Consider the following 14880-nt stretch of genomic DNA (forward strand, 5'->3'; position numbering starts at 1 on the left):
TGATCCTGCTGTGCTTAAGGCATATTCAGCATTCACTAAGTGCTAAGTAAATTCAGTAGATGTCGTGCCTATGTCTATACAGTGTCTCTGATAGGAGGTGACTTGGCAACTCTAGGAAAGAAACATACCTAAAGAAGGTAATGTGAGATGTCAAGACCCACATTTGAACTCATTTTTTCACACAGTAAGTAATCCCAGGTTGTACAAAAGGATAGGCACCCGAATAAGCCATAATCCTTTACTTCTTTCTGTGTGTCATGGATGTGGGGGTAGGAGTGAATTTATCACTTTCATACTTTCCCTACATGGGCCTTTGGTCCAGGGCAGTCACCATAATTAGGATAAAGAAGGGCACATTTATTCTCTATAGAAATACTTATCAAACAACTAAGGAAACAGGATTTCTAAACAACCAATGGACATTAATGTTAAAGGTAGTCTCTCACAGAACAGATAGCAGCCTCCTTTTTGTTGACGTCCAAATACTTTGAGCCCAGAAGATCACATCATGTATTTTAAACCCATCAGCTTCTTAAGAAAAAAAAAATCAATGCATTGCAGAAGGACAAATGTTAGGTCAGCTTTAGGGGGGTTATCCTCCGGAGTTCCTATTACAGCTATCTACCTAAAAAAAATGCTCTGATGAAAACAGTGTTAATATGTTTGAATAGATTGTTAGAGCAATTTATGGACCTTAGAAGTCACTTGGGTTATTTTCTTATTGATATATAAATACTTTTATTTTTATTGTTGAAAGTATTACATGTCTCCTTTTTCCCCCATTTACCCCTTCTAGCCCACCCCATGGGTTATACATATTTGCATAATACTCCTACATCTTCAATAAATGATTATCTGCTTTTCTGCTCCAGTGTTAGAGAACTCATCTTTTAGGGCAACCTGTTAGTTTTAAATATCTCTAGTTAGAAATTTAGTCATTCATCTAATAATGTTAGCTATTATAATCCAGATACTGGGAGTGCAAAATTAAATAAAATACTGTATACATAAGAGATTAATTTTAAAATATATTGAGCCAAGATAAATTATCCCAAATCTTTTGGCTATAGATACTATTTCTGTTCTCTAATCATATTAAATAAGCTTAATCCTTATACTAGCCCTTAAATATTTTAAAGTAGGACAGCCATCCAAATGTATAAATTCATGTGAAAGGTACACTCCAACAATTAAGCCCCACAAGGGAAAATCAGCTAAGGATATAAAATCAATATTTTGCACAGATTTAAGTTGTGTATGCTAAGTTCACAAGACAATGGCATACAAAAGTCAGGCCAGAAGTATTTTGCTCATGTGGCTGGGATATCTATCTATAGAGAGATCCAGAAAGTAGGTAACTTCTGACTTCATGCAAGCCGCCAGCATATGAGTCCAATATCCATTAGACTGAGAGAAAATTGAAGTTATACTAGGTGACAAACTACTAAGTATTTCTCCTGTGTCAACTTGCTGTTATCAAAAGGGAAATCTGGTATTTTAAACAAAGTTTAGTTAATGACTTTGCATATGAGTGGTCATTGTATACGATCTCCCATGTAAGTAAACCAAGAAAATGGAAGGAAAAGGGTACCACAATGACCTAACACTTGATAGCTACTCAGCACCTGTGTTGTGAGAGCTGTGACATTCTTTTCAGATATGGGAAAGGATTGCCTGATTTTTCAAATGGTGTGGTAGGCAGATAGTACAGAGTTAATGCATATAAACAGGTGTAAACATGCTATCAATAGTTGAGAGTTGAATTGTAAAACAGTTGACTGGTGTTTGGGCAATTTACTAGTATTTGGAAAGATATAGATGACCCCAATACATGACATAAAAATCCCTGGGTTCATTTGGAAAGTGATGCCCTATTCCCTGGAGTAGGACATAGTAATCATCTAGGGCAGTGGTTAGCAAACTCAGTCAACAGAGCCAAATATCAGCAGTAAGACGATTGAAATTTCTTTTGAGAGCCAAATTTTTAAAACTTCTTCTAACGCCACTTCTCAAAATAGGCTCACCCAGGCCATGGTATTTTGTGGAAGAGCCACACTCAAGGGGCCAAAGAGCCGCATGTGGCTCGCGAGCCTCGGTTTGCTGACCACGGATCTATTGTAGGAAACTCGGGATCCTGATCAGCCAAGCAAGATTAAAACTGAGTTTCCTAGTATACACAGAAAACCCAAGCTGGCATCATGTCCAATTAGATTTTAACAGAAACCAGATGGAAGAGTCCTACAGCTTGTAAATTAAGCATCTGGTAATGTCTTCTTCTGTGGGGGAAGTTGAGTTTAGGTTAACTGCTAAACCCTTGATCAATGTTACCTTTCCAGACATAGCTTCAGCTGTGGAACCTGATGCTCCAATATATCAACTAGTGTTTTACAATGTATTAATTAGGGAGGGGCAACCTCCTTTGGGAGGTCCCCAAACAATTGGAACACTCCAAGGGTATGGCCATGTTCCATCAAAAAAGGCCCTGGATTGGCTCTATGATTGCACTCTGAGCAAGCAGGACGACTTGGTAAGGTGGCAAGAGTTCTGATGACACAACTTAGAGGCCAACCACAAGCCAGAGAATTAAATTTCTGTATTAACTGAAAGCATCAATGCACAGCCTATGCATTTCTGTGAGTACTTACCCACAAAGTGGGTTATATGGTGTTGGCCCTGGCTACTGCCTGGAAATAATGTGGAATTTCCCAGTGACTTGAATGCTTTGGTTCAGATCCCAATTTTCATCTGTCAATATGGCTTTTTTGTCTTCTTTGTTAGTGTTGGTCTTATCTGGTTATGACACATTATTTCTTTAAATGTGTTGGGCTGACAGGTTTAGCAAATAAAAATGCAAGACACCCAAATAAATTTTAATTTCAGATAAACAATGAAAAAAAGTAATTTTCTGAAATTTAAATTGAACTAGCAGCCCTATACGTGTGCTTATAGCTTTGATACAGCTTGGGTTGTAGTCATGTAGTTGTTCCCACAGAACAGAATAGTTCTGCCCAAGTATTACTTTTTAATTCCAATACTTCAGTTCTGGTAGTTCTTCTTCATTTCAGGAAAGATCCACAAATTTGGATCACCTACCCCTTCCTTCCAGAGCCCCCCAAAAACACAAGGAGTGGAAGCACAAAGTACCCTGGGAGGTGAGGTTGAGGAGCAGAGTTGGAAGCAAGGGGATTATTTGAAAAGTTTATTTGTGCCCTCCTTTTGTAGCCAGGTGACTATACCTCTGACTAGCCAAAGATCAGAGGCTTATTTCTAGAGAAGTTGAACCAAAGGCCCAGTTAGACTAAGAACTGGGACTGGGGGAGAGTGGTAGTGAAGTACTATCCTGAAAACAGGATGAGAGAATGTATTTTGAACATTATGAGCTATCAGTCCCTTTTGTCCACCAGCTACATGATCTGGCAGCCAGGCTTATACCAGTCCTGTCCACCCAATCCAGAAAGATGAAAAAATTTAAAAAACAAACAAAAAAAAAAAAACAGCTGGCCACTTGATTATTTGTTGCAGTGAAATTCTGCTCATTCAGACACGGCTTTCAGTCACTTGAACTCACCATGAACTGATAGCTAAGAATCATTATCATTAGACATTTGAGGATACCTTCAACAATGAAAGATGAGAACCAAAACAAAATGACTGGGGGGGGGGGGGGGGGGGGGGGGGAATAGTGCAGGGAACATAAAACTCCCAAAGAAGCTATAATATTCTCAGAAACTTAGGGGAATATATTGCATCTATGAAATAACAGGATGCTATTAAAAAAATGAAGAATCGGAAAATAAAAGCATTGGGAAAAATAAGCCAAAATGAAACATTTGGTAGATGTGTTGGAAGGTAAGTTAAAGAAATTTTTGAAAGAAGAAAAAGGCAGAGATGAAAAATAGGAAAATAAGATCGGAATGGGATGCAACATCTGATGAATAAAAACCTCAAAATGAGAGAAAAGAGGTGAAAAGAGAAAAAAAGATTTCCCAAAAACAGGACATAGGTCTTCTAAACTAACAGGATCTACTGAGTGCCCATCACAATGAACTAAAAAATAAAAAAGCACATCATGATATTTCAGGATCCCAGGGCTAAAGATCCTAAAAGTTTCCCAAGGGGGAAAACAAGGTTTACAGAAAAGGGTATTTTCAGAATGGCATTCAGACTTTTTGGAAGACTATGAAAGCAAGGCCTTCTAATTTAAAAATTCTGATCTAGAATTCTATATCCAGTCAATCCAAGTATGGGGCTAACCTAAAGGTCAGACTTGCATGATCTCAGAATGTTACCTTACCAGGTACCCTTTCTTCGGAGACTACTGGAGGATGTGCTTCACCAAAACAAAGGAGTAATCTAGTCAGAAGGCATGGGATCCTCAAAACATAAGATCTCACAAAGGACTACAATAAAGGAAAAACCCCAGGATGACTGCTGTGTCAAGTAAGTAGGATAGGGGTTTTAGGAAGTAGGTCTCTAGAAAACTTAGGACAAAGTAAGTATATGGAAAATGTAGAAAAGACTGAGACAGATATTGGGAAATTAGGGGAAAAGAAGATAATTACATAGAAAACTAGGTTAGTATTAAAATCAATTAGAAGTATACCAAATACACAATTTTGGATGAATGTCACTATCACAAAAGTAAATCTGAAATTTTTATTTTTAAATGTAATTATTACAGATTTAGTAAGACTTAGTAGACACTTTAAAATACAGATGTAGCATTGTCAGGCATCATACACCACAATTGCAAAAGGTCCTCACTTTCCAGTAAGTTGTGCACTGCAGAAATTCTTTTGAGAAAATATTACTTAAAAATTTATCTTGTAAAAGAAACTGTTCCTTGCTTAGGCAAGTCTCAAAATGTTTATAAAAAATGATACGTAATCTACAGCAGTCATCTCAAGTTTTTCATTTTGATTTTACCTTTGTGGGCTCAAAAGCATAATGAATTATCTATGTCTTTAAAAACAATATTTTGAAATTTCATAGTTTTTTATCTTCCATACTATTTTTGCCATCAAAATATAGTTAAATCCAGTGATAGATTCATAATATATTCCTATTATATTATAGATTCATAATATATTCCATAATATATTCCCATAATATATTCCTGTAGCACTTTAGATACTTTTCCTGTGAGTTTTATGTTTGAGGTTTTTTCTATACTTTGTTTATATTATTACTAGAGGCCCGGTGCATGAAATTCATGCACTCGGGGGGAGAGAGAGTGTCCCTCAGCCTGGATTGCCAGAGGGTGCATGCCAGGCTGAGGGACCACACAGGTGCATGAGCAAGGCTGGGGAGGGATGCAGGAGGTTGTCCAGCCAGTCTTGCTCAGTCCTAATCAGCCAGATCCCAGCAGTAAGCTAACCTACTGGTTGGAGCCTCTGTCCCTGGTGGTCAATGCACATCATAGTGAGTAGTTGAGCATTCTTAGCATATCATTAGCATGTTATGCTTTGGTTGAACGGACCATCAGACAACCGGACACTTAGCATATTAGGCTTTTATTATATACTAGAGGCCCAGTGCACAGATATTCATGCAAGAATATCTTCCCCCTGCTGCTGGGATCCGGGCTGCCTGTACCAGATTTCCTCTGGCATCTGGCATCTGGGCTTCCCTCCTCTGGCCACCAGCAGGCATCCAGGACCCAGGCTGGCTTCCCTCTGGCCACCCACAGGCACCCGGGACCCAGGCTGGCTTCCTTCTGGCTGCCCGCAGGCACATGGGACCCGGGCTTCCTTTTCCCAGGCTGCCCGCAGGCATCTGGGACTGGGGCTTGCTTCCCCCTGACCCCCACTTCATCAGGAAGGACATCTGGAATGATGTCCAGAAAACGTCTAGTCTAATTAGCATATTACCCTTTTATTATTACAGAGGCTTATGTATTCTTGGAATAAATTTTGATTTAATTGCATATGATTGTGTGGTGATACATTTTTTTTCTTTGTCATCAAATCCATTAAGGAGCCCTAGATGGTTGGCTCAGTGGATAGAGTGTCAGCCCGCAGACTGAAGAGTCCCGGGTTTGATTTCGATCAAGGACATGTACCTTGGTGACAGGTTCCCCGGCCCTTGGTTGGGGTGGGTGCAGGAGGCAACCAATCTTTCTCACATCAATGTTTCTTCTCTCCCTCTCCCTTCTACTCTCTCTAAAAAATCGATGGAAAAATATCCTCGGGTGAGGATTAACAACAAAAATCCTTTAAGGAAACCAATTTGTCCATCTGCCCTTATTTAAAAATAAGGAATAATAAACCTACAGTGAAGTACATAAAGTGTGCTAATCCTAAGTGTACGTGATGGTTTTCACATAAGGATACTCTCATATCACGATGTATGTAAACACTGAAGTCAAAGAACAAAAAGTTTATTTTTCACTTGCACCCTTTCCCAGTCTGAACTAGCTACTCTTAAATAGCAATTAGTTGTGCTTGTTCTCGACTTCGTATGAATGAGATATTTTATGCTTAGCTTTTCAGCAGTGTAACGGGATTCATCCAGGTGTTTGCATATATCAGTGGTCCATATTTTCATTGCTGTTGACTATTCCATTCTGTGAATATACCGTCATTCATTTATTCACCTGTTGATAGCATTCGGGTTCTTTCTAATTTTGGGCTATTATACATAAAATTGCAATAAGTATTCTTATACCTGTGTTTTTGGTGGGTATGCGTACTCCTTCCTCTTGGGTATAATACATAGGAGTCAAATTGCCGTGTCATAGCGTAGATTATAAAGCAAAAATTCATAGAGGGACATGACGAAGCTTGATTGCACTATTAAAGCAATTCTCAAGGTGGGGTCTGGTACCATACACAACAGCATCACTGAAGCGATTGTTTAAAATACCTTACCCAGATGCACTAAATCAAAATGTCTGATGTGGCTGGGACCGGTTTGGCTCAGTGGATAGAGCATCGGCCTGCGGACTGGAAGGTCCCAGGTTCGATTCTGGTCAAGGGCATGTACTTTGTGGGCACATCCCCAATAGGGGGTGTGCAGGAGGCCGCTGATTGATGTTTCTCGCTCATCAATTTTTCTAACTATCCATCTCCCTCTCTATAAAAAATCATAAAATATATATATATATATATATATATATATATATATATATATATATTTTAAAAAGAGATGTTTAACAGGAAACTGTAGCTTTCAGAAGTAAAATTATATAGATGTTTCAGAGAAATGCAAAGCCATGCATGGGGTTGTGGTTTCTGAGACTGAAGCGTGCCTGCTTTGTGGAGATTATTAAAATTCTTGGTCTAAGGCAGCTTGTAAAATATTAACCATGCTAATTGCTTATTATGATGATGACGCTATTGAGAATCTGCATGGGGTGTTGTAGCTTCCCTAAAAGCCCATGGTGTGAAACCAGAGAAAGCAGAGCCACAAAAACATTTGGCCCCCTCCCCCCTCTCCACTCACTGAACAAATTGGTAATCCAGGATCTGGGATCAGGGCGAGTCACCCCCTCTCGCTGGGCTTGATTTATGCTATCCGCACTCCATCTGTTCCACTGTTCCCCATCCTCTTCACCCCCTCCTTTCCACCATCTTCCACCTTTCCGTTCACTCTCCCTGCGCCCCGCCCGCCTCCCCCTGCGCCCCGCCCGCCTCCCGCACCTGCGTCCCGGGTTCAATCCCCAGCTCCTCCGCGCCCCTCTGCCCCCTCCTTCCCTTTGTTTGGTGATCCCCCGCAATCCTCCCGCAGCGCCCGGGCTCCTCCCCAAGACGCCCCGCAGCCTCCTCTCCTCCGATATTCGCTCTCGCCTCCTGCCCCTCTCCGGGCACCCCGCCCCCCCACCTGAGCCCTCCGACCAGGGTCCGAGGCTCCAAAGCCGCTGGCTGGGTGAGCTGGGAAGGTGCCGGGTCCTCGTCACCCCGCTCCCCCAGCAGCACGTCGCCAGGGGCTCCTCCCTAACGGTGCGCCCGGCGGCCCGGGGCTGGGGCTGGGGCCGGCTCCGGTCCCCGCTCCGCCAGGGACGCCGCCACCGGGTCCGGGAGCGCCGCGCCGCCAGCGCGCACCTCTCCGAGGCCGGCGTCTCCCTCCCGGGCTCCGCTCTCCCATCGCCCGCAAACACCAAGCCCGCAGGGGGCGCGGCCGCACCTCGAGCCGCACGTGCGGGCCTCGGTGGCGCCCGCAGGGAGCGGCGCCCGCAGGGAGCGGCGCCCGCAGGGAGCGGCGCCCGCAGGGAGCGGCGCCCGCAGGGAGCGGCGCCCGCAGGGCGGGCAGCGGGAGGGGGCCGCGGCGGTGCGGCCGGACCGCAGTGCCTCCCCCGGAGCCCGCGCCCCGCGCTCACGCGCTCCCCGCTCCCACGCCCGCGCGAACGTGCCCCCCGCGGGCCGCGAGCACACGAGCGGGGCCGGGCGCCGGCGCCCAGCGATGGCTTCTGCGGTCAGCAGCACCGGCCCCGGCCCCGGCCCTGCCCCGGGCGCCGGCTCCGGCGCGGACGGCGACCCCGAGCTGCACGTGAAGATGTGCAAGAAGATCGCCCAGCTCACCAAGGTAGGGCCGGCGGGCTCCGCCCCGGGTCCCCGCCGGGAGGGCCGGGCAGCCCGGGGGGAACTTTGTCCGAGGCCGCCCTGCGAGGGGAGCGCCCGGCATCCCGCCGCGGTGACCGGCCGCGGGCAGACCGGCCGCGGGCAGACCGGCCGCGGGGGCAGACCGGCCGCGGGCAGACCGGCCGCGGTGACCGTCCTCAGGCAGACCGGCCGCGGGGGCAGACCGGCCACGGGGGCAGACCGGCCACGGGGGCAGACCGGCCGCGGGGGCAGACCGTCCTCAGGCAGACCGGCCGGGGGCAGACCGGCCGCGGGCAGACCGTCCTCAGGGGCAGACCGGCCGCGGGGGCAGACCGGCCGCGGGGGCAGATCGGCCGCGGGGGCAGACTGGCCGCGGGCAGAGCCGCGGCAGCTGCGGGGCGCCCTGTCAGGAGGCTCCTCCATCCCCAGCTGTGCCCCGGCGGGGGTGCTGCGCCCAACGGGGGGTGCGGATCCCGCTGATTCAGGGCTGGTGTGTGTGTGTGTGTGTGTGTGTGTATGAGTGTGTGTGTGAGTGTGTGTGTGTGAGTGTGTGTGTATGAGTGTGTGTGTGAGTGTATGTGTGTGTGTGTGTGTGAGTGTGTGTGTGTGTATGAGTGTGTGTGTGTATGTGTGTGTGTGTGTGTGTGTGTGTGTGTGTGTGTGTGTGTGTGTGTGTGTGTGTGTTCCTTTTGCCCGCTCTGCTCAAGTGGCCATGCCTGGAATGTTGTGATTTTATTAATCGCTGAGCTTTACAGTGGGGCAGGTCATATGCGCTCGATTTAAACACTTGATTCGTTGTTTTCTTCTTCCAACAAATATTTGGGTCCTTGGTTGAGTGCCAGGAGCTTGTGTGGCGCCGTCACTACACCTGGCAGGCAGCCCGGGGACTTACTATCACACTGGGTGCGGACGTGTGTGGAGCATCAATGAGCAAGTGCAGGGTCACCGTTCCTTGTGGGATTACTGAGGGCCTGGGAGGGCAGCCAGCCCATCCCTCTCCCACCCCGGGCCCCGATTCCTCCGCGGACTGTGTGCTTCCTCACGGAGACCAGCGAGGAGCTGCTGCTCTGCCCGTTAGTCCCCCTGTGGCCCCCAGTCAGGAGCTCCTGGTGGCAGGTCCCCCTGTGCCTGTGGGTAGATGAGCTACATCTACATCCCCCTCTGCCTTCCACCGAGGTCCCCAGAGCGGGAGTCAGTGGTTTCCCCTGGGGTTTCCTTGGATCTCATATTAAACTCCAGGTCCAGGTTCCGCCCTCCTCCCTGACTGTTTCCCTCCCGTTCCCCACACCCACTTTTGGGTAGGATTGCAGGCATGTTCCTTCCCACATCGCCAGGAGCGGGAGAGCACAGAGACCAGGAATTGGACAGTAGCTGCCTTCTCTCCCGCATCCCCAATTCCCAGGGTAACTTCTCCACGTTCTTACACACGTGCCTCTCTGTAAATAGTGACCTCTTTAGTCAAGGGTGGAAAAAGGGCTGAAACCCGTTTGGCTCAGTGGAGAGAGCATTGGTCTGCAGACTGAAAGGTCCCAGGTTAGATTCTGATCAAGGGCATGTATCTTGGTTGCGAAGGGTATGCAGGAGGCAGCTGATCAATGTTTCTAGCTCTCTATTCCTCTCCCTTTCTCTCTTTTAAAAAAATCAACTATATATTGTGTGTGTGTGTGTGTGTGTGTATACACACACAATATATAGTTGATTTTTTAAAATATATATATTAATTTATTTTATTTTATTTTTTTAAGAAGGATGGGAAAAGGGCATGGAGATAGTCCTTGGAGGTCATGGCAGGTGCTGCTGGCACCAATGATCTAATCTACATTCATCAAGTAGTGACATCAACCCCCAAAAAAGTACTGATATTCTTTTTTTAGTATATTTTTTATTGATTTCAGAGAGGAAGGGAGAGGGCGAAAGATAGAAACATCAATGATGAGAGAGAACCATTGATTGGCTGCCTCCTGCAATCCCCACACTGGAGACGAGCCTGCAACCTGGGTCTGTGCCTTTGACCGGAATCAAACCTGGGACCCTTCACTCCGCAGGCTGATGTTCTATCCACTGAGCCAAACCAGCTAGGGCAGTAGTGATATTCTTGATTCAGGGCACCATAAACAGGATAAGGCTCCCTGCCCATCATGGCTTAGTTGGTTGGGCATCTTCCTGTGCCCTGAAAGGATGTGGGTTCCATTCCTAATCAGGGGCACAAGCGAGCTGGATCCCCCCTGGGGCGTGTGCGGGAGGCTGCAGATCTGTGTTTCACTCTACCAGTAATGTTTCTCTCTCTCTCTTCATCTCCCTTCCTCTCTGAAATAAAAAATAATTTTTTTTTAAAGTGTAAGCCATCATCTCTAAAATATTTTTGGAGAAACAAGGTTGGATCAAAAAATAAAAGACACGGCCCTAACTGGTTTGGCTCAGTGGATAGAGCATTAGCCCGAGGACTGATGGGCCCCAGGTTCGATTCTAGCCAAGGGCACATGCCTGGGTTGCGGGCTCCATCCCCAGTGGGGAATGTGCTGGAAGCAGCCAATCATTGATTCTCTCTCATCATTGATGTTTCTCTCTCTCCTTCTCCCTTTCTCTCTGAAATCAATAAAGAAGTTTATTTTTAAAAAATAAAAATAAATAAAAGATATTGGAGGGGGGTCAATTAGGGGGGAAGGAGACATATGTAAAACTTTAGACCATAAAAAACCTAAAAAACACTACTATATAATCAGCTGCTAAATTGGACATTTCAAATGACCAGCTCTATAGAAGTAGAAACGAAGTCGCTATGGTCAGAGCAGTTCAGAGCGGTTTTGTGGGAGAAGTGAGCCTTGAATTTAGGGAATTTAGGGAATGCATACTGTGTGCTGAGTACTGATGGCATAAAGCTGAGTAAGACAGGGCCCTATCCTTGTGGCATGACACACACATAAACAGAGCATTTGAACATAATGCAGTCAGGTCACTCATCACCATTTATGGCACACCGTCTGTGCGCCAAGCACTGAGGACATGGCAGTGAAGGAAGCAGGCATGGTCCCTAGCGTGCAGAAGGCAGCATGTCTCAACATAGGTTCTGCATTGGAATTCACAGTTGATTCTTATTCTGCTGTGCCTCTTTTTACCGTTTTCATGCTAATTGTTTAGATTAGTCATGTTTGATACTGTTATTGAAACACCCCCCCTTTTTTAAAAAATATATTTTATTGATTTTTTTACAGAGAGGAAGGGAGAGAGATAGTTAGAAACATCGATGAGAGAGTCATCGATCAGCTGCCTCTTGCACGCCCCCTACGGGGCATGTGCCCTCAACCAAGGTACATGCCCTTGACCGGAAATGAACCCAGGACCCTTCAGTCGGCAGGCCGACGCTCTATCCACTGAGCCAAACAGGTTTCGGCGAAACACTCCTTTCTTTTGGCCACCGATTACTTATCGTGTATTTTTCACCTCTTCCTATGTAATCTTTCTATAAGTTTTATTTTACTTGTATCTCTGATAGGTGAAAAAGGTTGAAAATCGCTGGTATGTTTAGCCCTTAAAATAAGAAACTCCTGCCGAAACCGGTTTGGCTCAATTGGCCTGCGGACTGAAAGGTCCCAGGTTCTATTCTGGTCAGGGGCATGTACCTTGGTTGCGGGCACATCTCCAGTAGAGGGTGTGCAAGAGGCGGCTGACTGATGACTCTCTCTCATTGATGTTTCTAACTCTCTATCTCTCTCCCTTCCTCTCTGTAAAAATCAATAAAAATATATAAAATAAATAAATAAATAAATAAATAAATAAGAAACTCCTTAGTTTATTCATGATACTTTGCACGTGGTAAACAGCTAATACCTGTTTACTACATGCAAGTAAATAAATACAGGACACACATTAAATCCACCTAGAGAGCTTTGGAAAGCACACGAGACAGCAGCTACACTTACTGCCTGATCCCAGACTGGATTCTGTCCCAGATGGAAAAATGCTACTGGTCAACTGAGAAATTGGAATATGAGGATAGAGAAAACACAAGTGTTTGTATCCATGTTAAACCTCCTGGCATTGGCATTGACAACTATACTGTGGCTATGTAAGAAAATGTCTTTTTCTTTTTTTCCTTTTTTTTAATTCTCACCCAAGGAAAATTTTCCATTGATTTTTAGAGAGAGTGGAAGAGAGAGGGAAAGACAGAGAAATTTCGATGTGAGAGAAACACAATTAGTTGTCTCCTTCACTCGTCCTAACGGTCTGGGCCTGGGAGGAGCCTACAACTGAGGTATGTGCCCGTGACTGGAATCGAACCCAGGACCCTTCAGTCTACAGGCCAATGCTCTATCCCAGTGGTCGGCAAACTCGTTAGTCAACAGAGCCAAATATCAACAGTACAACGATTGAAATTTCTTTTGAGAGCCAAATTTTTTAAACTTAAACTTCTTCTAACGCCACTTCTTCAACATAGACTCACCCAGGCCATGGTATTTTGTGGAAGAGCCAAAGAGCCACATGTGGCTCTCGAGCTGCAGTTTGCCGACCACGGCCCTAACCAGTGAGTCAAACCAGCTAGGTCAGAAAGTGTCTTTATTGTGAAGAAATGCACGTTGACAATGTCTTTTAAGGAAGTGCATATGATGTCTTACTCTCAAAGCATCTTATAAACAAAAGAGAGAAAATAAAATATAGAAGGAGAGCAAATAAATGATAAAAGAAATGGAGCCAGATATTAAAAATAGATTAATCTGGGAAAAGGCTATGTGGATGTTCATTGTATTATTATTTTTTTTTCCTGGCATCCTCTCCCCCCTCCTCCCGCCCCCTGCCATATTTCAAAATATTTCTAAAAAACAAAAGCATGTAAGGCCCAGGCCCCATCTCAGAGGGAGAGGGGAGGGTGGTGGCAGGCTTCCTGTTTTCCCAAAGCCCCTAAAGAGCTCCTAACGTTAACACAACGTGAGAACCACTGCTTCAGAACTGACACTTTACGCTGTAAAGCGGGCACAGAGGAGTCACTTAGGACAACGGGAGGTTCCAGAGCCATCCCCACCCAGCTGGCCACTTAGGAGCTGTCTGGGCTATGAGGCCGACTGACCTGCCACTGCTGGTGTTCAGGTGACCCCGATGTCACTTAATGGTGACCCCAAAGCCATCCCCACAACTTTCAGTACAGCCTGTGGTTACAGTTGTCCTACTTTATTGTGTATGTTATTGTGGTTGCTCTCTGACGGTGCCTAATTTGTAAGTTAAACTTCGTCACAGGTATGAGTGCATAGGAAGAAACATATCGATAGTACATACAGGTTTCGGTATTGCCCCCAGCCTCAGGCATTCACAGGAGGTCTTGGAACATAACCCCATGGATAAGGGGGGACTCCTGTGTTCATAGATACTTTTTTTTTCATGGGGAATTCTGGGGGTCAAAGCCATTGTTTCCAGCACAAGCAGATCAAGGGAGCTGTGTCTGCCATGTTCCAGAACCTCACCAAAGTCTACCAAGACACATAATAAGCAGAAACAATGGTATAGGGAGGTGGTAGAGATGGGTGGGGGGATGTTGTTATGGAGAACAGGCATTGAGTATAAAAAACCTATCTAATAAAGAATGAGTATGCTAGCCGAAACCGGTTTGGCTCAGTGGTAGAGCGTCAGTCTGTAGACTGAAAGGTCCCAGGTTCGATTCCAGTCAGGGGCATGTATGTTGGTTGCGGGCACATCCCCAGTAGGGGATGTCCCAGAGGCAGCTGGTCGATGTTTCTCTCTCATAGACGTTTCTAGCTCTCTCTCTCTCTCCCTTCCTCTCTGTAAAAAAATCAATAAAATATATTTTTTAAAAAAGAAAAGAAAAGAATAAGTATGCTAATTGACCCTCACACCATCACAAAGATGGCAGCACCCAGCCAATAAGGAAATATGCTAATTGACTGCACTGCCCTCAAAGATGGCAGTGCCCACAGCCAATGAGGGAATATGCTAATTGAATGCCACACCCTCAAAGATGGCAGTACCCACAGCCCATAAGGAGGGGATATGCTAATTGACTGTCATGCCCTAAAAAATGGCAGTGCCCAGTCCCCTCAGCCCTGCCAGGGTGCCTGCCTCCGGAGTCCCCCAGTTCCCTTAACCCTCTGGGCCCCTAGAGTCCGTCTGAGGCACAGGCAAGCCTTGGATAGTGGCTGCCCAGCCACCCAAGGCTGCCCGAGGCTCAGGTAATCAGGGCCAACCAAGGCTGGCACTTTGGCAGTGGCAGCAGCAGAGGTGTGATGAGTTGTTGCCTTTCCCCGATCACCGAGTCACCTCCTGCCCCTGAGGGCTCCCAGACTGTGAGAGAGGCCCAGTCATAAATAATAAGGAAAAAGATTTATACTCTCCA

At 45.9% G+C, this 14880-nt stretch overlaps 1 protein-coding gene and 1 long non-coding RNA gene across 2 annotated transcripts in view; both read left to right on the forward strand.

Moving 5' to 3' along the window:
* Positions 1-2420: 2420 nt before the first annotated feature.
* On the forward strand, positions 2421-6208 carry LOC123651460. The gene is made up of 2 exons (XR_006740199.1): positions 2421-4440; positions 5761-6208. It is a non-coding gene; the product is annotated as an uncharacterized LOC123651460 (long non-coding RNA).
* Positions 6209-8167: 1959 nt separating this feature from the next.
* The window catches only part of FAM184B (family with sequence similarity 184 member B), a 48468-nt gene continuing 41755 nt past the window's right edge, over positions 8168-14880 (forward strand). Inside the window, exon 1 of the mRNA XM_045573885.1 lies at positions 8168-8523. Coding sequence (XP_045429841.1) covers positions 8401-8523 — 123 coding nt within the window. The 5' untranslated portion in view covers positions 8168-8400. The remainder of the gene's footprint in view (positions 8524-14880) is intronic.

This window comes from Pipistrellus kuhlii, unplaced genomic scaffold (genome assembly GCF_014108245.1).
Source record: "Pipistrellus kuhlii isolate mPipKuh1 unplaced genomic scaffold, mPipKuh1.p scaffold_m20_p_1, whole genome shotgun sequence".
NCBI lineage: Eukaryota > Metazoa > Chordata > Mammalia > Chiroptera > Vespertilionidae > Pipistrellus > Pipistrellus kuhlii.